The sequence below is a fragment of the Telopea speciosissima genome, chromosome 4, assembly GCF_018873765.1.
Source record: "Telopea speciosissima isolate NSW1024214 ecotype Mountain lineage chromosome 4, Tspe_v1, whole genome shotgun sequence".
NCBI lineage: Eukaryota > Viridiplantae > Streptophyta > Magnoliopsida > Proteales > Proteaceae > Telopea > Telopea speciosissima.
Genome location: NC_057919.1, coordinates 18,731,562 through 18,758,528, shown reverse-complemented (window position 1 = coordinate 18,758,528; position 26,967 = coordinate 18,731,562). Strand labels below are relative to the sequence as shown.

The 26,967-nt window shown below is 40.5% G+C and overlaps 1 protein-coding gene and 2 long non-coding RNA genes across 3 annotated transcripts; all 3 read left to right on the top strand.

The window, feature by feature from the left end:
- Positions 1–491: 491 nt before the first annotated feature.
- On the top strand, positions 492–26,967 carry LOC122659972 (caltractin-like). The gene is made up of 7 exons (XM_043855138.1): positions 492–514; positions 18,756–18,876; positions 18,986–19,022; positions 19,104–19,131; positions 24,792–24,944; positions 25,018–25,120; positions 26,546–26,967. The coding sequence occupies exons 1-7, from the start codon at positions 512–514 to the stop codon at positions 26,608–26,610; spliced, it is 510 nt and encodes a 169-aa protein (XP_043711073.1). The 5' UTR covers positions 492–511; the 3' UTR covers positions 26,611–26,967.
- On the top strand, positions 1,691–10,152 carry LOC122659975. The gene is made up of 3 exons (XR_006332592.1): positions 1,691–2,298; positions 8,934–8,937; positions 10,142–10,152. It is a non-coding gene; the product is annotated as an uncharacterized LOC122659975 (long non-coding RNA).
- Positions 7,100–7,486, top strand: LOC122659974. The gene is made up of 2 exons (XR_006332591.1): positions 7,100–7,256; positions 7,383–7,486. It is a non-coding gene; the product is annotated as an uncharacterized LOC122659974 (long non-coding RNA).

Sequence of the window (26,967 nt, the reverse complement as noted above, 5' to 3'; positions counted from 1 at the left end):
GTTAACAAAAATAGACAAAAACAAGTTAAGGTTTATAAAATTGGACAAAATAGTGTCTCTCCCTTCCACAGTTATTGTTTTAGACATTTTTACCCCTGTCATTGCCTTCTCACCTAGGCATCCTCCGTTCCTGCAACCCTACCCTTGTCCCAGCCATTGCCATTCTCTGCTACCCCAAGTAATAAAGAAAAAAAAAAAGAGATATTTTAAAAGGGGTGTTGCCGAGGAAGGAAGGAGAGTCACTGTTTTGTCTAGTTTTGTAAAACTAAACTTGTTTTTGTCTATTTTCGTTATCTCAAACATGGGGAGGACAGTTGTTTTTTTTTTTTTTGGGGGGAGGTTGGGTGGACAGTTTTGTAAATGAAGACCCAAAAGTAGCTTGATGTAATTTTCCCATAAAATATTAAATAAGGGAGGGAAAGCCCGAAAGGGACAAAGAGAGACGTGCCAGGATTAGGCGGAGACGCAGCTTTGCTAACAATTCCTGCCGCCGACTCCTCCACCGGAAACGATGGTGCGTCTAATATATTCAACTTCCCCCCCCCCCCCCCTCATTTTAGCTTTCTTGATCTGAATTGATTTTGTACCTAATCTCTCCTTTCTAGTTTTTTCTTGATGCGAATCGATTTTGACCCTGATCTCCCTCTCTCTTCCGATCATTCGTTTAGGTTACGAATCTGTTAAGTTTTGTAATCTGTGTTAAGCTTCATGGCGTAAATTTAGTATGTAACATGTTTCTTTTTTGTGAAACGGGAATTTGCTTGGAGATACAATCAAGTATTCTTTGGGATCTCCTGTTGGAGGTGCTCGGTTGACATTGTTTTTCAAGTTGGTACCTTAGTATCGAGTAAACCCTAGAAGAATAAAATTGTCGGACATTTGTAAGGAGCGGGAAAGCAGGAGAGACTATTTCAACAACTGATAGAACTCAATTTTCTCATTAAAAAAATGATAGAATTCAAGGGCCTGGTGGGGGGGGGGGGGTTGTTGACGAGAGGATGGAGATGGACTACGGTCACTTATCTGTAGGAATGGGCAAATTATGGATTGGATTTGATTTAATAAATGGAGAAGTAAAAGAGGAAAACTGGAGTAAGCTTTTGAAATATTTCTACAGAGTTGGAAGTTGCCAAGTGCCAACCCCCTCATTCATCTGATTTTTGTTTTTTCCCCTTAGTTATAAAGGTTTCAATGTATGTGAGTTGGACATAACTTGGGCAATATTTGCGGCTTGGATACGTCTTACCAAGCCATAATGTTTCTTTGCTCCGAGTTATGTCCTATTGCAAAATAAGCTAGAGAATGTTGTTTGTAGTGGAGAAACATTATTATTCTCTTTAATCAGCACAGGATTTGGTCGGAAAATTATCTCCTGCAATTCCCTGCCCGGTCCAATTCCTAGTGCCTGTAATAAGAGGGGGGTGGACCCCACCCAGGCAGAGTGTTCGGGCAGGGATGGAATGGTCATTACCGCCCCCCTTGTTAGGGGCACCAGGGGAACTGGACCGGCAGGGAATTGCAGGGGATAATGATCTGGATTTGGTCAATTCTTTCCCACACATCTATGGAATTTTGCTATGACTAATGCTTTAGTGGAAATACGACCCTTGTTTGATTTGCATTTGCAACCCCCCGGTATGAATGATAACTTTGCAGATATATTATTCCCAATTCATTGGCTACATTCATTGCTATTACCAGTGCAAGATGGGAGTTGGTTCAAGTTGCTTTGTTATGCCAGTGATAGATACACATTCTTTTGAGATTGCCGTGATTACATCATGAATGATGGGTCATGATGCTATGACATTGATTGTGTAATTTGAGCTGGCTTTAGGAATTGGTTTTTTTTTTTCCCTTAATTTTTTAAAGTTCAGATTGGCAGAAGATGAAGGAAAGAAAGAGTTGTAATAGAAGGGCTATCAAGGAAATAATGGGGGTGATATATCAGTGGAAGGGTCAATTCAACTCCGAGGAGATTGGAGGGACACACTTTGATTTAAAAGAATGAGTAACAGAGTCAAGGGACACCTCTGATTTAAAAAAAAATGAATAATAGTATATATGGAATCAAAGTAACAAATGGTCAAGTTATTTGACATGAGGGAGATTTCATATAGCGAATCAGCTGTTGATGTCCAATGTTAGCTTCTAGCTTGCTTGTTAGGATCTTAGTAGTCTACTATGTAGCTCACCTGTTACCTTCCTTCATGGGGCATATGTTATATAATGGTGTCCCTTGGTTGTCCAGATTAGAATGGTATTCATATCGATTCCTTAAGTCTGTTTAAATTTCTGGTATTCATAAGATGCTTTAGTTTGTCTAAAAGTAAAAGGGTTGTTGGGAGTAGGAGCACTAAAATGTCCTTTGTTTGTGGTTAGTCTATCTATTAAGTCCGTGCTTTAGCCTATAAAAGGCAAGATTGTTATCAGTAAAAGGCAGAAGATTGCGGGGGTATTGTAACAGTGATCTTCAATGCATACATCTTTGCTTCTGTCCTCTGTTATCTTGAGTTGGTTTACCAGTAGTAAACATCTCGTGTAGCATCAGGTATGCAAGTCTCAATTTAGAGATGTTTATAAAGAGTTCACATTTTTTGTGTTTGGAATTTTAATGAGGTCCTGCTCCTTTTTCCTCTCTATCTGGGTAATCAACTAAAAAACATCTTCTCTCTTTGTACTTTTCTTTTAAGTACATTATTTCTGTTATGGCCTTAATTCTCTCATATCTTTTATTCATTTCCATATATTCACCCATCTAACCTTGGCTGTATTCTTATATTCTTTCTCCATCTAATTAGTCCTTTGGAACTTACTAATCCTCCATTTCTCTAGCATAAACTCCATTCCAAGTCCACCTGTGGACCTGAGGTTCATGTAACCTATAATAAAATCTCCAGCCATGTCTATCTGTCAAAATTCTCCATTGTCGCTTCACCCAACAACCCTAAGTCTACTTGGCCATTTATAGCTTTACTTTCTAGCCCTCTTAAAGCTAATTTATCCCTCATATCCAACTCCTACTTCCTTTATAAAAATGTGATATGAGACAACCTTATTTGTTATTTCCTTTTGAGATTTGTCTAAACTCCTGTTTACCAACTTGCGACTTACTGGTTTCTCTTGGACCTGGCAGTTATACTGCTATTGTAATTTTTTTTTTGGGGACGGGGGGGGGGGGGGGAAGAGTCAGAAATTAGGTGTGGATCGATTCTAACAAGGGAACAAGGATTAATAGTTAGGGGAAGGAGAAGGAGGAGGAAGAAGAAGAGTTGGGAGAAATCGTGGTTGAGGGAGAATGGACTCCGCTCAACTATTTCTTCATTAAGAACTTCTTGAAATTACATAGGTCTCCCTGGGGAGGTAAAAGGTAAAAAGAACAAAATAGAAAATTACAACTTAACATGACTTATAATAAGCCAGTGACAAAAATACCCCTTACAACATAAACTTTAACACTCCCCCTCAAGTTGGAGAATAAATGTCATGCATTCTCAGCTTGCACAAGAGGGTATTGAACTGGTAGGAGATGAGACTTTTGTTGAATATATCTGCCACTTGATCACCTATCTTCACAAAGGGGTTACAAATGTAACCAGAATCCAACTTTTCTTTGATGAAGTGCCTATCAACTTCAATGTGCTCGTTTGGTTATGTTACATGAGATTATGAGCAATACTTATAACGGCCTTGTTATCACAATAGAGCCGCATAGGTCCCTCAAAGTCAAACCCAACTCTTGAATCAACCGCCTCAGCCATATGAGTTCACACACTCCATGAGCCATGACTCTAAATTCTGCCTCTGCGTTGGATCTAGCTACAATTGTTGTTTCTTACTCCTCCATGTAACTAAATTACTACTCACAAAGGTATAGTAACCAGATGTGGATCGTCTGGCAGACACTGAAACAACCCAATCGGCATCAGTGTAGCCCTCTATCCTCAAATGATTATGCCTAGCATATAGAAGGCCTTTTCCTGGAGAAGATTTCAAGTATCTGATGATGCGATAAAACAACATCCAAATGTCCATTGTTGGGAGCATGCATGAACTGGTTCACCATTCCAACTGCATAAGTGATGTTTGGCCGAGTTAAGGAGAGAGTGGTACTTTCCTGCATCTATAAGAGGAGAGCCACAATCTTCACTAAGCTTGTGATTTTGATCAATTGGGGAGTTTAATGGTTTACACCCCAACATTTCTGTTTCTTTCAATAGATCCAGTACAAACTTTCTCTGGCAAATATTGATTCCCTTCTTTGATCTTGATACTTCAATTCTCAAGAAATACTTCAAAAGTCCAAGATCTTTAATCTCAAACTGTTGGGCTAGGTAAGATTTTAATCTACTTATCTCGGCATTATCATTCCCAATCACTGCAATGTCATCAACATAAACGATGAGAGCTGTGATCGTACCATTTCCTCGCCGGATAAACAAGGTGTGGTCAGCCTAACTCTGGGATACCCATTCCTTATAATGGCTTGTCTAAATCGCTCAAACCAAGCCTTAGGAGACTGATTGAGGCCGTAAAGTGTCTTTTTTAGAAGGCACACTTTCCCTTCTGTTGATGGAAACTTAAAACCAGGTGGAGGCTGCATATACACTTCTTCTTCTAGTCACCATGGAGAAAGGCATTCTTTACATCTAATTGATACAACGGCTAGTCTTTAGTGGCTGCCACTGATAGGAGAACTCTGATGGAGTTGTGCTTGGCAACATGAGCAAATGTTTGTTGGTAGTCAATACCATATACCTGACTGTACCTTTTGGCCACCAACCAAGCCTTATATCTTTCCACAGTACCATCTGATCGATATTTAGTTGTATATACCCACCTGCATCCAACTGGAACTCTCCCCCGGGAAGATCTACAAGTGTCCAAGTACCAGTCTTCTCAAGAGCCATCATTTCTTCAGACATGACCTCCTTCCACTTTGGGTCCGATATAGCCTCAATGACATTTTTGGGAATGGAAGAAGAGGCAAGAGCAGTAGAAAAGGCAAGACCTGTAGGAGAAATAGCGTCATAGGAAACAAACTTGGCTATGGGATTAGTACAAGCTCTCTTCCCCTTTCGATAGCAATGGGAAGATCTAACTCAGAGGAAGGAGAAAAAGTGTTACCTGACTGAGGAAAGTGGAGCTCAAGATGTAGATCCAAAGAGGACTCTTGGCATGTCTTCTTTCTCTTTCCCTTTAAGCATTCATCTCTGTTGTACACAACTAACTCTTTTTCATTGCTAGCATCAACACTTGGTATCAATCAACAACATCCACTTCCTTGTGTTTCCCAATATCAAGCAAGAATGGGGAGATAGGCAAAGGAGAAAGAAAGGGGATGACATCAACAACTTGTTCACTTCCATTAATCTCCCCTTGAAGAGGATGCTAATGAGGAGAGAAGAATGAATAGACTCAAAGAAGGTGACAACATCTTTGGAGAGAAATCATCTTCGGGAGGAAGGGTGGTAGCATTTATACCCTTTAGTAGAGGAGGAAGGGAAAAAGCAGGAGCTTGAGGTGAAAGGATTTCTAGGGGGGATTTAGAGCCAAGGAGTTGAGTTGGCATCCGATTGATTAGGAAGGCAGTAGCAAGAAGGGCATCAGGCCAAAAGGTCTTAGGGACATGCATGCCAAAGAGGAGATTCTTAGTGACCTCCAACAAATGACGATTTTTCCTCTCAGCCATCCCATTTTGTTGGGGTTGTCAACACAAACAACTTGATGGATGATGCCATTGTCAAGAAAAAACTGTTGGAGTCCCCCATACATATACTCTCCCCCCGTATCAGAACAAACTATTTGAATGCGAGTACCAAATTGAGTACAAATCAACTGGTAGAAATTTTTGAAAGCATCATAGAGATCACTTTTCTGTTTCATCAAAAAAGTCCAAGTGGACCGGGAATAGTCATCAACAAAGGTAACAAAATACCGATATCCAGACAAAGAGGTAGTGGGAGCAGGTCTCCAAACATCAAAATATACAATATTGAAAGGAACAATAGATCTATTACCATGATATGGATAAAATGAACGACAATGTTTAGCAAAAATACATGGTTCACATTGAAAAACATAAGAAGAAGAAAAAAGAAGTAAACAAATGGGGTAATTGTTTTCTCATAACAACAAAAATGGGTGGCCTAAACGTTGATGCCAAAGCATCACGGAATCCTTAGTACTACTGTCACTCTGGCCACAAACATAGGACTGAGCAGTAGGCAAAATAGGTGTTCGAGACTCAAGAAGATAGAGTCCTTTCTCCTCACGTCCACTGCCAATAATCCTCTTCGTAACCAAATCCTAAAAAGACAATAGGAAGGAAATAAGGTGACACAACAACTTAAGGATTTGGTTAGATGACTTACAGGTAATAGGTTAGTGGCAAAATAGGGACAAAGAATAAAATCAAGAGAGATAGAAGAAGTAACTCGTACATTATCCTTACCAGAAATAAAGGAAAGGGAAAATATCATCCCCCTCCCCTCTATGTTTCCTTAATATCAACCCAGTACCCAAGTTTTTGAAAATATCATCCCCCTCCCCTACTTTGGAAAGTTACTATCAACCGTACCCTAACCGTTAAAAAAGTCATTAATTGATGACGTGGACATGTCCAATTTTTTTAAACCCCAGATTACCCTTAATCTTTTTTAATTCCATTTTTACCCTCTCCAATCCCAAAATCCCTAAAAATCAAAACCCCCGTTCTTCTTCTTCTTCCTCTGAAGCTGAAGGTGAAACTAACTAAGCAGATCGTTGCAGCTCCGGATGGAGGGCCTTCTCAAGCCACGCCTCGGCGTCTTCCATCATCCCGGGGCTGAGCCTGACCATCAAGATGCAGAACTCCGTCTCGTTGAGAGCTCCATCGCCGTCCAGATCTCCTTCCCTCACCATCTTCTTCTTCTTCTTCTTCCAGAATTCAACTGCCTTCACGATTTCTTATGTTTAGGTTATTGATACTGTTATTTGCTCCGATTGAGTTTATATTGATCTCACATGTTTTTTGTAGAGTTCAAAGATCAGCTATTCTTTTTAATGATAATCGAATGTAATCTGTAAATTTTTTTGAAATGTGGGGCTACAGAAGAGTAGAAATAGTGGCAGATTTCAGATTTCTACAATTACTTCAGTGTTGACTGATGAGAAGATCGATTAGCGCTTAAAAGACTATTTTTTTTCTTCCGAGTTCAATTCTGGACGGTGGAATCCACGGTTGATTTCACGGAAACAGAATCTAATAGAAGGAGGTAATTAGTTCGGATAAGACTATTTTTGTTCATGGATTCCAAAAATTGCATTGAAACTTTAATGTCTTTTCCAGATTCAAAACTGATCAATAAGTAGTCAACTGAGTTTAAGCTTTGTGATTCCAGGTTACAGCCACAATATGATGTCATCTTTTGCTTCTTAATTCGGACGAACATAAAAAATCGGCATCCTTTTCAAACGAAACAACTTCCTTACAATTTATGTCCATCAACCAAAGTCCAGAAATCTGAGGAATTGGATATCATTATTACCACCCTTCATCATTTTTCACCCCAAATCAAAACCCCTTTTTTAGTTTCTGTATCTTCTTCTTCTTCCTCACACCTGCAACATCAAAACGAGGAAGAACAGAGAGCTCCTCATCACCACTTTCCTCACGAAAAGGTGACAGAACCCGAGAAGAACACACCTCAGCTTCCAGCATTTTCTTAATAAAAGTTGATTCCTCTTCAGCATATAAATTAATCAAACCCGGTCGATCCGAAAAGGAGTAATCCAGTGAACTTGACCCCATTAAACTTCTGAAAATCTAAATATGTCAAATTTTTGTAATTCGGAAATTTTGCAGGACAAAATCCATTGATTAGAGTCGGATAGCTGTGGATTTTCTTATGATCTGTTTCCAGATTAACTTGCCTCACTGATCCATCAACCAAACTTCCGGGTAAAAAAGAACGATCTTGGCGGATAGATGACGATTTTCACGATGAAGCGTATATTTGGATAATTCTTCTCTTGTTCGCAGAGGAGGAGGAAGAAGTAGAAGAAGAGGGGGTGATTTCGTCTTTTATTTGTTTTTTTAACAGCGTTAATCACTTAGGGCACGGTTGATAGTAACTTTATAAAGTAGGGGAGGGGGATGATATTTTCCAAAACTTGGGTACTGGGTTGATATTAAGGAAACTTAGAGGGGAGGGGAATGATATTTTCCCAATGAAATGGAACCATCGGCAATTCTAACCTTATCCCTACCAGAGCAAATAGAATAGGAATCATAACACTGAGACATACCAGTCATGTGATCGGTGGCAGCAGAGTCAATGACCCAAGGAGCAGTGGAAGGTACAGAAGTAGAGGCTTGCAAGGCTGAGGCTGAAGGATCTGTAATGTAAGATTAAATTAGGGTTAATTTAGTCCCAAATAACCCACAATAGTTCACAGCAGTCGATCAAAATTAACCCCAACAGCTGGGGATAACAAGGGCCGAAACTCATGTAAAACTTGGGTTGTAATCCAAAATTCAGCCACTCGGTAGGGGTGATAGCAAGGTCGAGTGTAGGCCCCAGGGTATTCAGCAAACCCTTCAAACAGGGACAGAGTAGGATGACCAAATCACCAATTATCAACAGATCACAAAATTAGAAAGTAGAAATCAGTGGATAAAAACCAAACCAGCCATTTGAAGGGAACCAAACTCAGGTCAATTGGTGCTTGTAAGGAGTAGAAGCGAAAGTCTCACTTGATTCTGATGATTGAATTGGAAGATATGGCAGCAACACCAAAATAGAAGGGTAAGAGTTATCTCACAAACCAGCACTTTGTTTGGGCTCCAATGAGGATCGAGTGCAGGCCTTGTGGAGTAGGTGATCTGCAGCAAGTTTGGTGTAATTTTGATGGACAGAAGTGAAGTTTTGAAGGGGGAATGATAATAGAAGGTTTGTGAAAATGGAGGATTCTAGCCAATGAGATGGGGTGGAAGTGGGGATCGAATGGAGTGGTTGATGGTGTGGTTCTATGCTCCAAAACCCAGCAGATTTCAATGGATGAATGTGGGAGACATGCAGCCTTGATGTTGCAGCAGGAACTTGGGGCAGAATTGAATCCGCAAGGTATGAAAATCCCCTTATGTTGATCAGCAACAGTAACAGCAGCCTTGTTTGGATCTGCGGATTAATTGCAGCCTTCCAGTGAGTCTTCACAGTACTTGTATTGATCACAGGGTAGCAGCAACACAACAGGGGATCGATTGCAATGGAAGAGAAGATAGAGAAGAGAAAGAGGGGGGGGGGGGGAATGGCTCTCTCAGCCTGGTTCTCTCACCCACAGCTATCCCAACTGTTGAAACATGGAATTTCTCCCATAACCGATGACAACATGGCTTGAAAATTCTATTCTCCAAAATCTGTTTATATTATAGGAGGGGCTTCCTATTTAATGGAATAGGTCAGCTTACAAATTAGAAACTTAAGAAATAGGAACTTCTAAAAGAAATAGCAACTTCTAAAAAGAGAAACCTAATGGAAATAGAAACTAGGCTTTATAGTTCAGCCAACATGCAAGGAACAAATTAGAAACTAGTAAATATAGTAACTACTAAAGGCTGCAAAAATAGGAACTAAAGTGCACCAATCCTAGTTGACTGGTCAAAGGAGAAGCTGTCAAAATCGTGGAGCATCTTTGGGCAGCTTCTAGAAGCCCTGCTGGGCTGGCTCGAGTTGGTCCAGTTCTGGCAAAAAAGGACCTGCTTTGATGGAGAAGCTGCTTCTTCCTCTTCTGGCCAGAATCTACATGACTACATCAATCTGACTCTACAGAAGTAATAGAAGAGTGGCCCAGTCTAGACATCATCTTGTGTAGTGCTGCAATATCCTCTCTAGAAAGGGAGTCAGGATCAGCCTGTAGTCCAGGTGACTCTGTCTCAGCTGTCACAATGTGGGATCTAGGATCCCCTCTCCTACCACCACGAGTACCAGTAAATCCACCATGCATACCAGGAGGTTGGCCATGAAGTGCCCAACATCTATCTTTAGTGTGTTCCAACTTCCCACAATGATCACATTTAATTTTTTCCTTATTATCTCTGCGGGGTGGTCCTTGGCCTCACCCCCACCTCACCAATCTTTGTGAGAATTAGAACTAAGAGCAAATCTCTCTAGGGATGGTGCAGTGTCCATGGATACTCTTCTAGTCTCCTCACTCTGTAACTAGCTACAAACTTCATCTAGGGACGGAAGAGGCGACCTCCCCAAGATTTGCAATAAGATCGGCTCAAATTTTGGATTAAGCCCACCAAGTAAAATAAGGACATGTTCTTTCTCAAGTGTCCTATACACCTTTGCTTCATCCTTAGGGTTGGACAAATGGAGACCCCTATAGTGGTCATACTCCTCCCAGAGACCAATTACAATGTTGTATTATTCAGAGATGCTTCGGTTACCTTGTTTCATAGTAATGACCTTTTGAGGAATTTGATAGACCTTTGCTGAGTCACCCACTCGGTCAAAAGTCTTGGAGACATTGTCCCAAATTTCCTTTGGAATTTTCTTTCTCATAAATATCCTACCTATCTCAGGTTTCATAGAGAAAATCAACCAGGTCATGACAGTGGAGTTCTCAATCTCTCATTTCAGATATGTTGGATCAGTCACTCAGGTGCCTTGATACTTGATAGATCCAGTTATGTATCCTAGCTTCCCCATACTTTGCAAAGACAACTTTACTGAGTGAGACCAATTTAAATAGTTGGTATTATCCAACTTCACAATAGCTATTTGGGTGTTGGGATTATTAAACGGAGTCATACTGGGGTGAGCACCATCCAAACCACTAGCCAAAGCTTCCAAGGGTCTGCTGACGTCAGATCTAGACCCAAACATGATGTGCAAACACTTAACAACAACAACAAACTTAGCCTTATCCCAACTTAATGGGGTCGGCTACATGGATCCAATTACAATGAAAACTGAGTTCTTAAAGAGAGAAATGTAAAATGGGGAATGCCAAATGAAAGATGCAATATGCTAGATGAAAGATAGTAAGAGGGAAGAAGCCCAACCTAGCACGACAGGAGAATCTCAGCTAAATGGGGTTTGCAACATGGATCTTTGCAAACACTTAACAAATCATTGAAATATCTTGAACAAGTGGGAAATATACTTTACCCAAAGAAAGAAAGAAAACCAACAACCAAACACATCACCAGCAAGTAAACAAACAATAGTTTCTTGATGATAACCAACTCAAATACACTTCTTGCACCTTAACTTCATTCCATAACAACCAAAGATATTCAAATAGTGTAACTCTTCAACTCACAGCAGCTATTCAACACACCACATTCAAAAAAACTTCAAACAGAGAAGAAAAGTAGCACCTGGCGGTACCTGTACAGCAGCAAAGAAGAGAGCTATTCTCTCCAACCATCTCTCCTTACCAACTGAGCCCTTGGAGGGCTTAAAAAAGTACTCTTAGGCGATTTAAATGAGCTTGGTCTCATTGCAGACAAAGGTGGAATGAGGCAGAATCGAAACCAAGAGAAGAGAAGCTGGCGGTAGCTCTGGTTTTACCCTATAGGGCTTCAATCAACTCCTACAGCCCTTAAACTCCTTCCATTAACTCCAATGAATATGCTATGTGAAATATTTTACATGGTATGGCCTCTATTGGAACCCTCTACCTTTCTAGGGTTCCAAAGAGAGGTGAAGAGAACAAATGAGCTTGGTCGACTCTCAAACCAGCTTGGATACCAAGTTAGAAACTAGGTGTGGATCGATTCTAACAAGGGAACAAGGATTAACAATTAGGGGAAGGAGAAGAAGAAGAGTTGGGAGAAATCGTGGTTGAGGGAGAGTGGACTCCTCTCAACTATTTGCTTCATGAATAACTTCTTGACATTACATAGGCCTCCCTGGGGAGGTAAAAGGTAAAAAAAAACAAAATATAAAATTACAACTTAACATGACTTATAATAAGCCAGTGACAAAAATACCCCTTACAACATGAACTCTAACATGGGGGAGGGGGAGGGGGAGAGGGTGGGGGAATGTAACTATTACTGAACCGAAATTTTCTTGTGATTTGAAATAGGAATACTCTCTTTGTTACTGCCCCTACATCTCCATGCTTCCTTTTTCCCTCTTTTGTATATCTCTTTTCATATTCTTGTGTTGGAACTTGGAAGTGATCAGCATCTAGGAAGGAAAGGAAATGGAGAGAAAAAGGGATTAAAATTGTACATAGGAAATATATTAGGTTTTCGACTTGTGAACTTTTTTGTTTTCCCAAGAACAATTGATGATGTCTGAACCCCATCTCAACTAAGCCTCTACGAACCAAGTGGGTTGGCTACTGGGATCCTATTTCAGAACAATTAATGATGTCTACCCCTAGTTGTGAAGGCGTCGTCTAGGCGTCCAGGGGCCTTGGTCTACTTGGGCGCCGTGGTCGCCTAGGCGGACGCCTTGTTTGCCTAGTTGGTGTCGCCTTGAACTTTGGCCCTCTCCACCGCCTTGGGTCGCCTAACCGCCGTGACAACTATGATGTCCTACATTCTGTAATTGAGACTTTGAAGAATTGCTTAATGGTCTCTTTGAAATACTTTTATTAGATAAAAGAATGAGAAGTGAACATGACAATCCACTATTGCACCTTCTGTCCCACAAACTTAGTCCTGTTTGAGGTTTTTCACTGTTCTATGAAACTAACTAATGTAGTCCTAGATAGGTAGGAGACCTACTAGGAGCCAGTTCAACCAGGATCTAATCTGAACAGGTCATCCGAATGGGTGAAACTTGAGTTTTAGGTCAAAATTAGGGTTAAAGTTAGGTTTAGGTTAGAGTTGTCTTATATAGTAATGATGGGGCAGGTGTAGGGTAGTCTAATGGTATAGGTTTTATGATGTTTGAGTGAATGGAAGTAGGTTAGGTGAGTTGGGCAGCAAGATAAGGTTATTTGAGACAATTCCTAATGGAGGTAGGAGAAGGGGATTCTAGGGTTTAGAGATATGATTTGGTTACTAATTTCAGAATTATCATGTCATGAAATCAACTACTTATTCTGAGCATGAAATCAGAATCGAGTATGGTTGAAGGTCTGAAACTGTGTTTTAATGGAGGTAGGGGTAGAATGGGAAATATGAGAATATATTCAAATCAGGCCACAGGAATTAGGTCAAATTTGAATCACTTCCCAAATTAGGGTTAATAGAGGTATGGTGAAAATCTGAGTTCAATCGGATGGCTGGTTTGGTAGATCTCAAAAATCACCTTGTATGTGACCTTCTAGAAGGAAGAAGAATAGTTGCAAAATTTCTTACTTGTTGCAAGTCTTCAATGGTAGCAGCTTTGAAGATGAACAATGGGGTCTCCCGATCTTCACGATGCAAGGAGATAAGTAGCAGCCCTCCCGATCTTCACGATGCAAGGAGTCGATTGGAGATCCACCAATCCCTTCAACCTTGATATTACTCACAAGGCACACTCACGATAGAGCAAAGGCAGTAACAAAGGCAGCAAGCATAAAGCTAATTTTTATTAATCAAATTCGTATTCAATGTTGGCTTAAGGGTCTCTGGCGTGTTCTAACGGAGCATTCTTTATGGAGCAGTTTTTTCAAGGCCAAGTTCTTCAAGGGCCTCCATGTAGTGCTGGTTGACCCTCATGGGGTGTGACTTCTAGGTCTTGGAGGAATGCGCTGGCGTTTAGGGGAATGATCTTGGAGAGATCTCGGTGGCTGGTTGGCTGTGGGAATGTCTCTTTTTGGCTGGATAACTGGTCTGGGGGCGGGTCCTTTGATTGATGCAGTGGACAATGCCCTTCTGGTGGATGTTGACCTGCGGGTGAAAGATGCTGTTGAGGGGGATGGCTCTTGGAGACAAGACATCTTGGATCACATTGATGATGAGGCCATCCGGCAGGCTATCGTCCAAGGTAATGTTCACATCTCAGACAGGCTAGATGTTCTAGTGTGAGCACTGGCTAGTGATGGTCGCTTTTCGACCAAATCGGTCTGGAATGAGATCAGGACAGTGGGGTCAGTTGCTGCCTATGCAAAGTGGATATGGAACCCCTCGCTCCCAACCAAGGTGGCTTTCTTCTCTTGGCAGCTGTTGAACGGCAAGATACCTACGGATGTTACCTTAATGTCAGTTGGGATTCCCTTGGCCTCTCGTTGTTACTACTGTGGCTCCCCCCAAAGGGAAACTACTGATCACTGCCTAATAGGTGGTGTTACAGCGGCTAAGGTGTGGAGGTTCTTCTCTCGCCTTTTTGACTTGGTGCCTCACCCAGGGCAGGATGTTAGGGGTCGGCTAGCGCTATGGCATGGGTTGGCGAGCTACAGGTGCATCAGTGATTACATTGTGGGGCTCTTGCCGGCTTTGATTGTGTGGGAGCTATGGAAAGAAAGAAACAACAGGAGGCATGGGGAGACTAGGCGTACTGTTACCACTATCATTGATCGTGTTAGAAGGTGGGTGAAAGAGCTCCCAATCCCCTCACAAGTGGGCAAACGTGGATCTGCAAGGGATGGGCTGATTCAGCAGTGGTTCGAGTTAATGGTTCCGCCGGCCAAGGCCTCTCGGCCTATCCCTGTTTTTTGGTGCCCCCCTTCTGTTGCTGTCAAGCTAAATGTTGATGGAGCCTGTCGGGGCAATCCAGGGGTCGGGGGAGGAGGGGGAGTCATCCGGAATATTGAGGGAGAAGTGCTGGCAGCTTTTTCTAACAGCTATGGGATGTGTACTATTGCTATTGCAGAGCTGAGGGCTATGAGGGATGGCCTCCGCTTATGCCACGATCGGGGATACGTAGATGTGCTTGTTTACTCGAACTCAGAGACCACTGTTACACAGATAAACCATAAGAAGTGTAACCTGTGGCAGGGGTGGTACTGGTTTGATGAGATCCTCCAGCTGATTGCAGCGACTAGGGCGACGGTGACATTTGCTTTCAGGGAGAGCAATAGGGCCGCTGACTGGCTGGCCAAGCAAGCTTGTGCTTCGCAATGCTCCATTACCTTTCAGCCGGATAACTTGCCGCTAGGCGGCTTTCGATGTATAGTGAGGGAGGATAGAGAGGGCTTGCCGGTCCTTAGAGCTTAGGACATGGCATGTTCTTGTAAGCTGTATAGCTTTGGGTTGGGGTAAGGCGGGACGTCCCCCCCTGTATTCGTTATTCTTTGTTGGCTTAATAAAATCTAGGGGCTGACCCGGGTCCCAGAGAAGTTCGGGTTAAAAAATAAAAAATAAAAAAATGCTGGTCTCCCTTACAAACTTATATAGAAGACTCAAAAATAGACTTAGACACTAAAAAGGAATGGCCTAACCCAATCTTTAACCTATTAGCTAACTTAAACTGACTAGGAAACTGAAATAGACTCAAAAAAGAGTCCTAATCCAGCCCAACTAAACAACTAAAACAAAAACTAATAAAATCACTTAAATTGAACCATTGGTTGAACCGGTTCAATTTAAAACACCAAATAAAAAGCTAAGTATGAAAATAAAACTAAGTATGGGAGCTAATCCCGTATGCAACCTATTTACCCATATTTTAGGCCCATAAAAGTGGCCTATTACATTAGAAACCCATGAGATCAAAGGCCCAACATTTATGTAACCCAACCCTAGACTTATTCCTAATAAAAGAAGCCCAGTTTGGTGATAAATCTACATAAACTCTCCCCAGCTTGAAAAAATTTGTCCTCGAATTTTGTAGTGATGAGGGGGAATCAACATGTGATCAGCAGCTTTAACCATCCCCAAACAGAATTCCGGTAAAGCAGGAACATTAGGAATATAGTCTTCAAGGCGTGGAGCTTTCTCTTCGAAGAACCGTGGTGGCATAACAAACTCTATGTGCTCTACCTTTGAATCAACACCAACTGTGAATGCCCTATCCATAGAGTCTTCAGTGTTAGCAACCTTCTCATCTAATACTTGAGATACATGCTCCACCTCTTCAAGAATAACATCTTAAATATCATTGATCTCCTGTGGAATATTCTCAACCACCTCTTCATATTCTGCTGTTTCAGCTTTGTCTACTTTGACTTCTTCAAGGTAGACCTCTTCAGTAGAATCTTCTGCATGTTGACTTTCCATCTTTGAAGCTCCAGGCATTGTCTCTTTCTTTTCATCACAATTCACTGTGATCACTTCAGCTTTGTCTTCAACTTGTGCTCTCTCAATTTCTGTTGGCAATGTACATTTGTATTCAACCACTGATTTAACACTGGTGATGTCAGATTTCCAACACTCTTCAACTTGCAAACGGAATCTCATTGATGGAGGCTTCAAGTTGTCTTCAGATTTGAAGGCCTTTTGATGGTGATGTTGTCAATGGGAATTTAAATTACCTTGTTGTAGAGCTCTGAACGTCCGTGGGAAATATTTCTTACTCAGATCTTCTTTCATCTCTGCCCATGTAACAGGTTCTCTACCACGGTAGTCAGGATAATCCATCTGGGTTCTCCACCAATTATGTGCTGGTCCCACTAGCTTGGTATGTGCTAGTCTCATTTTCCTATGCTCAGGCAAATCATACCAATTAAAATAATCATCTAAAGCAGCTAACCAATCACAAAATACCTATGGATCTGGTCGGCCATCATAGTCTCTCAACTCATATGCCTCTGGAGGTCTATGGCGTCTCCTGTAATCTTTGTATCCTCTGTTCCTATCTTCACTATGATCTCTATCATGCCTACGTCGATCCCTGTAATCGCTGTCTTCTTTGTATTGATCTGTTCTTGGGGCTCTTTGTGCTACCGAATTGACTTGATATTTGTCCTTTTCTAGGGGAATGTTGTTGTTCCTTACTGGAATAGTTTGGTGTTGCTCAATTCGCTGCAATGTTTCACTTATAGCCCTTTGACCAGCATGAAACTGTTGAAGCTTCTCCAGAATTTTGTTCAAAGAGTCGATGGAGACAGAGGTAATGGGCTGGCCATGCTCATCCATGGCTTTGATACCACTTTAATGTAGTCCTAGATAGGTAGGAGACCTACTAGGAGCCAGTTCAACCAGGATCTAATATGAACAGGTCATCCGAATGGGTGAAACTTGAGTTTTAGGTCAAAATTAGGGTTAAAGTTAGGTTTAGGTTAGAGTTGTCTTATATAGTAATGATGGGCAGGTGTAGGGAAGTCTAATGGTATAGGTTTTATGATGTTTGAATGAATGGAAGTAGGTTAGGTGAGTTGGGCAGCAAGATAAGGTTATTTGAGACAATTCCTAATGGAGGTAGGAGAAGGGGATTCTAGGGTTTAGAGATATGATTTGGTTACTAATTTCAGAATTATCATGTCATGAAATCAACTACTTATTCTGAGCATGAAATCAGAATCGAGTATGGTTGAAGGTCTGAAACTGTGTTTTAATGGAGGTAGGGGCAGAATGGGAAATATGAGAATATATTCAAATCAGGCCACAGGAATTAGGTCAAATTTGAATCACTTCCCAAATTAGGGTTAATAGAGGTATGGTGAAAATCTGAGTTCAATCGGATGGCTGGTTTGGTAGATCTCAAAAATCACCTTGTATGTGACCTTCTAGAAGGAAGAAGAATAGTTGCAGAATTTCTTACTTGTTGCAGGTCTTCAATGGTAGCAGCTTTGAAGATGAACAGTGGGGTCTCCCGATCTTCACGATGCAAGGAGTCGATTGAAGATCCACCAATCCCTTCAACCTTGATATTACTCACAAGGCACACTCACGATGGAGCAAAGGCAGCAACAAAGGCAGCAAGCATAAAGCTAATTTTTATTAATCAAATTCGTATTCAATGCTGGCCTCCCTCACAAACTTATATAGAAGATTCAAAAATAGACTTAGACACTAAAAAGGAATGGCCTAACCCAATCTTTAACCTATTAGCTAACTTAAACTGATTAGGAAATTGAAATAGACTCAAAATAAAGTCCTAATCCAGCCCAACTAAACAACTAAAACAAAAACTAATAAAATCACTTAAATTGAACCATTGGTTGAACCGGTTCAATTTAAAACACCAAATAAAAAGCTAAGTATGAAAATAAAACTAAGTATGGGAGCTAATCCCGTATGCAACCTATTTACCCATATTTTAGGCCCATAAAAGTGGCCTATTACATTAGAAACCCATGAGATCAAAGGCCCAACATTTATGTAACCCAACCCTAGACTTATTCCTAATAAAAGAAGCCCAGATTGGTGATAAATCTGCATCACTAACATATGCTGCTCTGTTGGATTTCCCATAACTCCCCTATTTGTTCATCCACGCATCTATTTTATGCACTTGTCATGATTGTTTCCCTATGTTACATAGACCAAACTAATAGGGGTGATCTTGGAAACAAGGTTTGAAATTAGTTGGTGACTAATGCATCAACAACCACCTCCTTAAAATATGTTTTTTCCCAATCAGGACAGTCTCTAGGACAGAGGGAGTATCTTTTGTCTGGGTTTAATAGGGATATTACTCCAAATGAGGATATGCAAGGGAGGTTATGAATTGAAATCATGTGATAATTTCAATCAGGTCACAGGGAGTAGGTCCCCAGGTTGAATTTGGAAATTACAAAAATAGGGCTACTTGTACTAGTTTTATGCGTATATATGTTTCTAAAATCTCTCTTTTGTATATAGTTAATTTCTTTTACTTGTTTTCTGACCAAATACTGTTTCAAAATATCTATAAAGATAAGTATTGTCAACTTTGAGAGACATTCTTTGGTGAATAGAAGTTTCTCCTATGAACTTTTGCACATTTCTTTGTCAGGCAAGCCTTTACAGGGGGCAATCTAGGAGGGAGAAACCTAAAGGGCGCCATCATGGTTTAACTCAACAGAAGAGGCAAGAGATAAAGGAAGCATTTGAGCTATTTGATACTGATGGCTCAGGTCAACATCGTGTATTATCTTATAAGTGTGCACATGCATGTGCATATGTTTTCTTTTCTTTTCTTTTCTTTTCTTTGTTTGAATTAATTTATTGTTTTTAACCTGCTAGGTACCATTGACGCCAAAGAGTTGAATGTTGCAATGAGGTAGTAATGCTTTCATCAAACATGCCTAAACTGTTAATTATCAGTCATGCAAAAATTGACACTGAAATGACTTCTGTGCAGATCCTTGGGATTTGAGATGACAGATGAGGTATTAGTTTCTGCTCAGTTAGTTTCTGTGTGTCTGCTATAGTATTGTGCAGATCCTTGCTGAAGTTTCGGATCCTTAGGATGCCAGTGTCTTTTGCAGACTTGATTGATATTTACTAATTGATTGGCATTCCTCTGTGAACACATTGGTGTTTTGTAGGCCTCATAGCAACAAATTTATTTTTGCTTATGAGTTCTGTTATTCAGATTCCAAAGTTTTTTACTTTTTGCATTCACAAAAAAAAAAAGGAGGCGATTTCATACGAAGTTCAAGAATCTTCAGTTCTTAATTATGTTTCTCTTAAACTTCCCTGCTTTTCTTTCTCTTTTTGGACCTCTAGTCAAAGTTCTTGGAATATTGTCTCTGACCTATTGTGATGCATCTTCATCTTGGCTGAAGCTAGAAAAGATAAAAGTAAGGATGTTGAGATGAACAAATGGTAAAACTAGAAAAGATAAAAGAAGGAATGAACAAATTACTATTTTAGGAGTAGCTCCGATGCATGATAAGTTGAGAGCAAGTTGCTTGAGGTGGCATTGACATGTGCAACATAAACCATTGAATGCACCGATAAGGAGGAGTGATATGATTCAGATTGGAGTTGCTAAAAGAGCTCGGGGGCCTAAAACGGCACTAGGAGAAATGTTGAGGAAAGACATGCATAACTTTGGACTAGTTAGAAGTATGGCTTTGAATGGAGGTGATTAGTGTGCCACACACATCCCTAGGCGTGCGCCGAGAGGTCCGAGATGTGTGCGGCACAGCCCAACCCTTGGATGCCCCCTAGGCACTCCCTGGGCGCTGAGCTCCCTGGAGAGGAGCCGGATCCCTTTTGTGTCGCTATGGCCCCACCAAGCTGAAATAAACTCAAAATAATGTTAAGAATCCCATTGGCTAAAGCAAATAGGCACAAGGACCAATCGGTAAATAAATTTAGAAGAGAATGGCTTTTCTGGAAATTTGAATAAGAGTGGGAATAAACAGAATCAATTTCAAGAAAGAAAGGCATTTTAACAATTACCAAAGTATGGCCTTAATTGTAAATAGAAGAAGTTTGATTCTTCTTCTTCTCGATAAATAACAGTGAAGGCAAAAGAGAGATTTGGTTTCAGATGAGGAGATCTCTCTCAGGAAGAGTTCGGTGATGGTGAGATTTGAGGGTAAGATTTCCAACCCTCAGACCTCTAGATTCGATTTGACAAACACCCGGCCCAGCAGCCTGAGATCGAGTAGAATTTTTTTGATTCATGGTCTGGCGGAAGAGAGAGATTAAACCCTATTTGCAGATTTTAATCTCACAGCAGGAGTTTAGGTTGCCCTAGAGTAGTGATTCTAACCCCAGAATTTCTATTAGAGAGGACTGAATATGAAGGAGATCGATGTACTCTTTTTCAGCCTAGTGATGTTAACAGTATCGAGTATAGAGGTAAATAGAATAATGAAAGAAAGAAAGAAAGAAGAATAAGGAATCAAGAAGAAGAAAAAAATGAGAAGAAAAATTGCACCTGAGATGGGGAAAGAGATCAACAGAAGGCAGGTAGTAATCGTCAACCGATTCCGACGAGCAGAACACGCAAGCAACTCACACTGGGAGAACGTGAGGAAAATTCTAAATTTCATTCGATATTCAACTGTGTTCAATCTTCATCAATCTGTTACATATATTGGCTTTTCAAGACTGAAGTTGACTCAAAGAAGGGAAAACTGAAACAAATTCTCCTACGTATCCAATCCCAAAATAAAAATAATTCAAATTACAAGAATAACAAAAACGAACCCTTATTGGAGCAAAAGCCTCGTTTAGTTCTGGTTCCACTCAGTTTGGTTTCCAGTTTGGGTCATACTGGTCTAGCCATGCACATGCAACTACATCAATTCTTCCCCTCCGCAAAGAACTTGACTCCGTCGAGTTTCGATGAGTGCTAAGGATACCATCTGGGTCAACTTGCTGAGAAGGATCGATCCCACTGTTTGCTTGAGCTTAATGGTTGGGAGATCCATCACAGGAAGAAGCTTCATTTCTAGGCCACCGCGCTTAAAAGAATAGGTATTTTTATACCTACAGTACTGCACCTTTTTGTCGAATAGCAACGGTTGCCCAAGAAGAATGTGACAAACCTTCGAAGGTAGAATGTCACACTGTATCGTATCCAAGGTTCTAAAACTCGGGTTTCGACTAGGTTTTGACCAGCCAGAAAACGAGTTCGTCTTGGTTTCGACCATATCTTAGTCGAAACTTGGGACTTTCTCCAAGCTAACTCGAACCTTGGTTTCGAGGCCCAGAAGTTGTTTTTTTGCCCTGATTCTTGTTGTGCTGCCTATTTTTGACATTTTATACTAAATCCATGCATTAGTTTCACATAGAGAACATTAAAAATATTACTTGTGGTTTTGATCCAAGTTTGATACTGTATATTGTTCTTGGACATGGTATCAAATAAGGTTTGACCGGAACATAACTTCTTCAATATAAATGAGATTTAAGTAATCTTGGATTTGTTAGAAAGCTTTGTTTTGATAGCTTTCCAATAAGTCCAAGGTTGCTTAAATCTGATTTATATTGAAGGAGTTATCTACCGGTCAAACTTAATTTGGTGTGTGCAAATGTTGTCAAAATCGCTTTGAATGAAAATATTTTTTTGGAAATCAAAACAAATGAATATTTTACCGCACTTTTGGTTTTTAGCAATGTTTTACCATATTAGGATTTATGAAATTTTTAGATTTGAGAAAAACCCCAGCATTAGAAAGTTGAAAATTGCACATACCGTCGAAAATCCAGTTTTTGTTCTTGAACTGGGGGGACTTTTTTTTCCTTTTTGAAATTTGATTTTTTAACTATTTTTATTGGATTCAAATAGGGGGGTATTTGCTTATTTATGAATAATATCTTAAGTAAATGAAATACAAATACAAAATCATTTACTTAATTGATATTAGACATAACTGAGTGTCTGTCCTGGTTTCTGGCATAAATACTTGTCTGTCCTAGTTTCGAGCCAAGTTTCTCCTAGTTTTGATGGGCATATGTGTCGAAACCACCGAAATATGGTCGAAACTAGTCGAAACCATCGAAACCCGATCGAATCCAAGGATTTTATAAAATCTCCCTTCAACTCATCTCAGAAACCTAGGAAACCGAGTTAACTCGGTAGTTTCGACAGGTTTCAGTCGAGTTTTTATTCCATGACCATATCTACCAACCCACCAATGGAATATGTGAGCAAACATCCATCATTGATTTTGAGATTAGTGCTTGTTCACCCAAGCAACCTTGTAGGGATTGGGATGTGGCTTTGTCTTCAACGCGAGCTTGCAAACAGCATATTCAGAAGTGATGGTACAACTACCATTGTCAATCACCAAAGTGCACAAAATGTCGTTGCACTTTTACCTTTGAACTGGAAAATGTTGTTGTGACACTTATGACGCTAATCACTCTCTTCAAAGATTTTGTGCGGCCAAAAGAGGACGAAGAACGTAGCAAGTCTGTTGTTGTTTTCCATCACTGTCGCTATCACTGCCTTTACTAGGCTCATGTTCTGCCGCCAAATATACTATTTCATTCTTCCATTTCTCTTCTGAAGCAGTTTCCATGAGAGCGTCCTTATCAACAATGACGACCAAATGATTAGGACATTGAGCGGGAAAATACTATGCCCCTTGCACGTAAAGCACAGTATCTCAGCTTGTGGCTTCGAAGGAGGTCTTTTAGAACCACACCCAGGAGGTGGAGTATAAAGGCGATTTGGCCTTGAAGATGCCATAGAAGAACAGATGACCTATGGCTTACTTAATGGCTTCTCTGGTTGAGAAGGATGCTTACTTGTACTATCACCCTTAGAGGTGTCTGGGAAGCTCTTTTGATTGTCAAGCTATTTCAGGTCCTCCTCTACCTGATACACTACTTGTACAGAGTCATCCATCATAGGCAATCGACTATAAGCCAATCCGGCATTAATATGATAGTGTAATCCATTCTGAAACTGCACAACTAATACCTCTTCGTCTAACTCAAAAATCAAACCTAGTGGCTAAGTGGTAAAACTTCGCCACATACTCCTCAACGGTCATATTACTCTGTTGCAATAACAGAACCGGAGGTACATCCACTATTTGTAGTAGACAAGCAAGGATCTCCGGTTCAGCCCAGGTGTTGACCAACCCAATACCTCGAGTCAATTTTTGCTGTTGGTACTTGACCCACCAGACTCGAGTCGTACCCTTCAGTTTAGCTTCAACAAATAAAATCTCTCTGGCCTCAGTCAACCTATACCATCGGAAGAATATCTCCAAGCTATGAGTGTAATCGAGCTATTGTTCCGGATTGTTATCCTCGTAGAAATTGAGGACATCCAACTTGGCCCCTCTCTTTCAGCTCAATAGGGGGTGTTGTCAAAAGGTTAGCCAGCTCCATATGGCAGTGGTGGTGTAAAATGAGGCGGTAGAGGTGCAGTGTGAGGCAGGCCCTGTGGAATGGAATTAAAAGAATCCCTAAACTGAATTGGTTTCTACACAAAGAGATTCAGAGACAATGCAAGGATTTTAAGAACCAATTGCTGGTCGCATCCGATCATTTGAAATCTTCCTTTGAAAAACTGATCTCAGTCGTTACGCAATGGATGGAAAAGCAAGAAGATGAACCACCAATGATGGAAGACGAAGTGGCTCTATTTATCGTTGAAGAACCACCCATGGAGGAACAAACACTGGTTAATCTTTTGATCGAACCAGTTAAATTTGTGCTTCCACATTGCGACTTCAACAACAGGCTCTTCATCGCTGATTGCATACTGTTGGATCGTTGGTTTCATTGGGTCCCAGGAATGATTGCTCATCATGCATCGGAGATCCTCCTGTACTACAAAACTCGAGGGCAAGTTTTTTCAAACAAGGAGGGAATAATGCATGGGCAAGATCAGATGTGTATGATAAAGTTTGATCTTAAGATCAACGTTTTAGATTTGTATTTGTTAATTAGAGGCATTATAATACCATGGGCCCAAACTTCTGGCGTGAGTGTCGACAAAATTCTGGTGCATGCAAGAAATGTGTTCTGTTCCCTGGTTGCACTTGCCACAAAGAAAATCAATTCGTCCCATGCCGTACTTCCACAAGTGTCACAAACTTTCGATGGGATTAGGTTGTCCCCTTCAGTTTCAGCCTCTGGAAGTTGTAGGATATTAATGACAGGCAATGTCTCAAAAATACTATCAACACAAATTTAACTTGCTCCTCGCTGGATGCTCCCTGGGCGTGCTGGGCTCCCTGGAGAGGAGCTCAATCCCACAAAAGTAGGGTTTTGGGAGCTCAGGTTGCATTAACATGGTCTGAATTATTTCCAGTTTGTATAATGTATATAGAGTTATTTGTCTTCATATTGCATTATATTCGGCTGCTTTAGTGTTGATTATTACTTAAAACGTCTTAACATGTGGAATGGAAGGAGCTTCATACTACCACTAGAAATTCTTAACAGATGCGTTGGTTTACATTTTTTAACACAAAGTAAAACTATAAGATTTTAGGCCTAGATCTGCATAAGTTTCTTCTTGTTAATGGCTAATCTCTTCATATCTCCATATCTTACCGTGATGTTTTCCTCTCTATTTTGGTACACTTTGATTGCATGGCTAATGGTAGTACCATCTGTTGTTCAGCAAATCAATCAAATGATTGCAGATGTCGACAAGGATGGCAGTGGTGCAATTGATTTTGATGAATTTGTGCACATGATGAATGCCAAGATTGGAGAAAGGGATACCAAGGAGGAGCTCATGAAAGCTTTTCGCATAATTGACCAAGATAATAATGTGAAGTATCCATTATCTCGAGTCAGCTTGTTCTTTCCTGTTGATAACTAACTCTTATTTAATGTGTATTCAGGGAAAGATATCTGCTAGTGATATTCAGCGTATTGCAAAGGATTTGGGTGAGAAGTTTAGCGACAGAGAGATTCAAAATATGATTGATGAAGCAGACCTTGATCGTAAGTTAGCCTTTTCCGCATAAGTGATGTATTATACGCATTTCTTCTGTTGTGCTTGAGATCAAAATTGCATGCTATTTTACGGAATTGTAAAGATCTAATTACATTTACCTGTCAAGCTAAGGATGATTGCCTGTGACATGGTTTTTGTTTTTGGAGGGGGGGGATTGGGAGCTTATATATATATATATTATATATATATATATATATATATATATATATTTATCTATAGGGGGGGGGGGGGGTGACCTGGGGAGGGGGTAAGGTACCAGCCAGGAGACTCGAACTCGAGACCTCCTTGTGGACTCACTGAGACAACAATTAATGCTTATTATTCAAAAATAACAATGCGCCCCATGAAGATAAGTGGTTTGAATAATTTCTACAGTTCATGATCAAAATTCTGAAGTGTTGTATTCTGTCACAATTCATAGTGCCTTTCAGTATCGCTTCAAGCCACGTGGCATTTACAAGTGTTGTCTCATGATACTAATTTGATGTGACCTGTTTCCATTTCAAATTTCAAGATGACAATTCCCTTTTCCATGAACGATTAAATAAAGGGCGTACCCAGTGCACAGGGCTCCCGCTACTGCGGGGTCTGCAGCCTTACCCCTGCTTTTGCAGAGAGGCTGGTTCCAGACTCGAACCTGTGACCTCTTGGTCACGATGGAGCAACCTTACCGTTGCACCAAGGCCCACCCTCTCCATGAACGATTAAGTATTCTACTGAAATCTTGGACAACCTTTGTTGAAATTTTATTCATGTGTGAAAAGCATTTTATGAAAATTACCTGAAAGTGTTTAAACAGGCTTTTGGACCACCTCGTCTATTTTGGACTTATTAGACCAGTCTTGAATGGATGCACTACTTTGTGACATGAGTTTGATGGAACAAAACATTAAATTAGTAGTGGACGTATCATTTTTCATTAGTTCATCGTTGAGGCTTTATCTCACCATTGTTGCTGTATCAAGAATTCATGAAATTGCACCCTTTTGCTCATGAATCTTCCCTAAGCTGTCTGCATGTGAATTTTGTGTCCGCACTATTCATGGCTTGGGAGCCCCTACGATAGTTGTGTCAGCTTCAAGGATGTTGTGTTAGCATATAATGAAGTCATCTGGGAGGATAACATGGGTGTTTATAAAAATCAATGATTTCTGGACTAAATCACTGCAATCAGCTTGAGTTGCAGCCTCTTGTAATAGACAAATAAATGAATAAGCAAATTGTATCAGTTGGAATCATGATTTTAAGGATTGGTATGGAATGTCGGCTGTGAACAAGCTGGATTCCAATGCTAATCCTGTGATCCTTGATTGGAATGCTAGTTTTGTTATTGTGTGGCAATCTTTCTCTGTATCACAACCATATAGTAGATCACTTGTATGTAATGGTTTATACGATGATGAAATATGCAGGTGATGGTGAAATCAATGCTGATGAGTTCATCAGGGTGATGGGGAAAACTTCATATGGGTTTTAAATCTTTGATGTTGAAGGTCCTTGTACGTAGTCGGTAATCATCGTTGCACGCTTTTTCTGTAGTACCTGGCACCGGAAAGCTTGACAGAACGCTATTTCGTGGATTTTTTATGTTGCCTAATTTAGTTTGACATTTCCATCTATGGGGATTGGGTTGTTATTGTCCTGTTATTGTATTCTCTTTATAGGACTTAATGATGGAAAGCCTGTTTGGGACATACTCTTTATTGCAATACACTGATTTTAGATGTATAAGCAAGTTTTATTTTATCTGTATCTAATGAAAGATAAGAGTTGCTTTGTCATTGTATAACAATTTATTCTTGCAATCGATTCCTTCTTGGTGGAAGCCATGCCA

Coding starts and splice junctions, on each gene's coding strand:
- LOC122659972 (XM_043855138.1), top strand. Junction 19,023..19,103: donor GAGTTGAATGTTGCAATGAG/GTAGTAATGCTT, acceptor ACTTCTGTGCAG/ATCCTTGGGATTTGAGATGA. Junction 19,132..24,791: donor GATTTGAGATGACAGATGAG/GTATTAGTTTCT, acceptor TCTGTTGTTCAG/CAAATCAATCAAATGATTGC.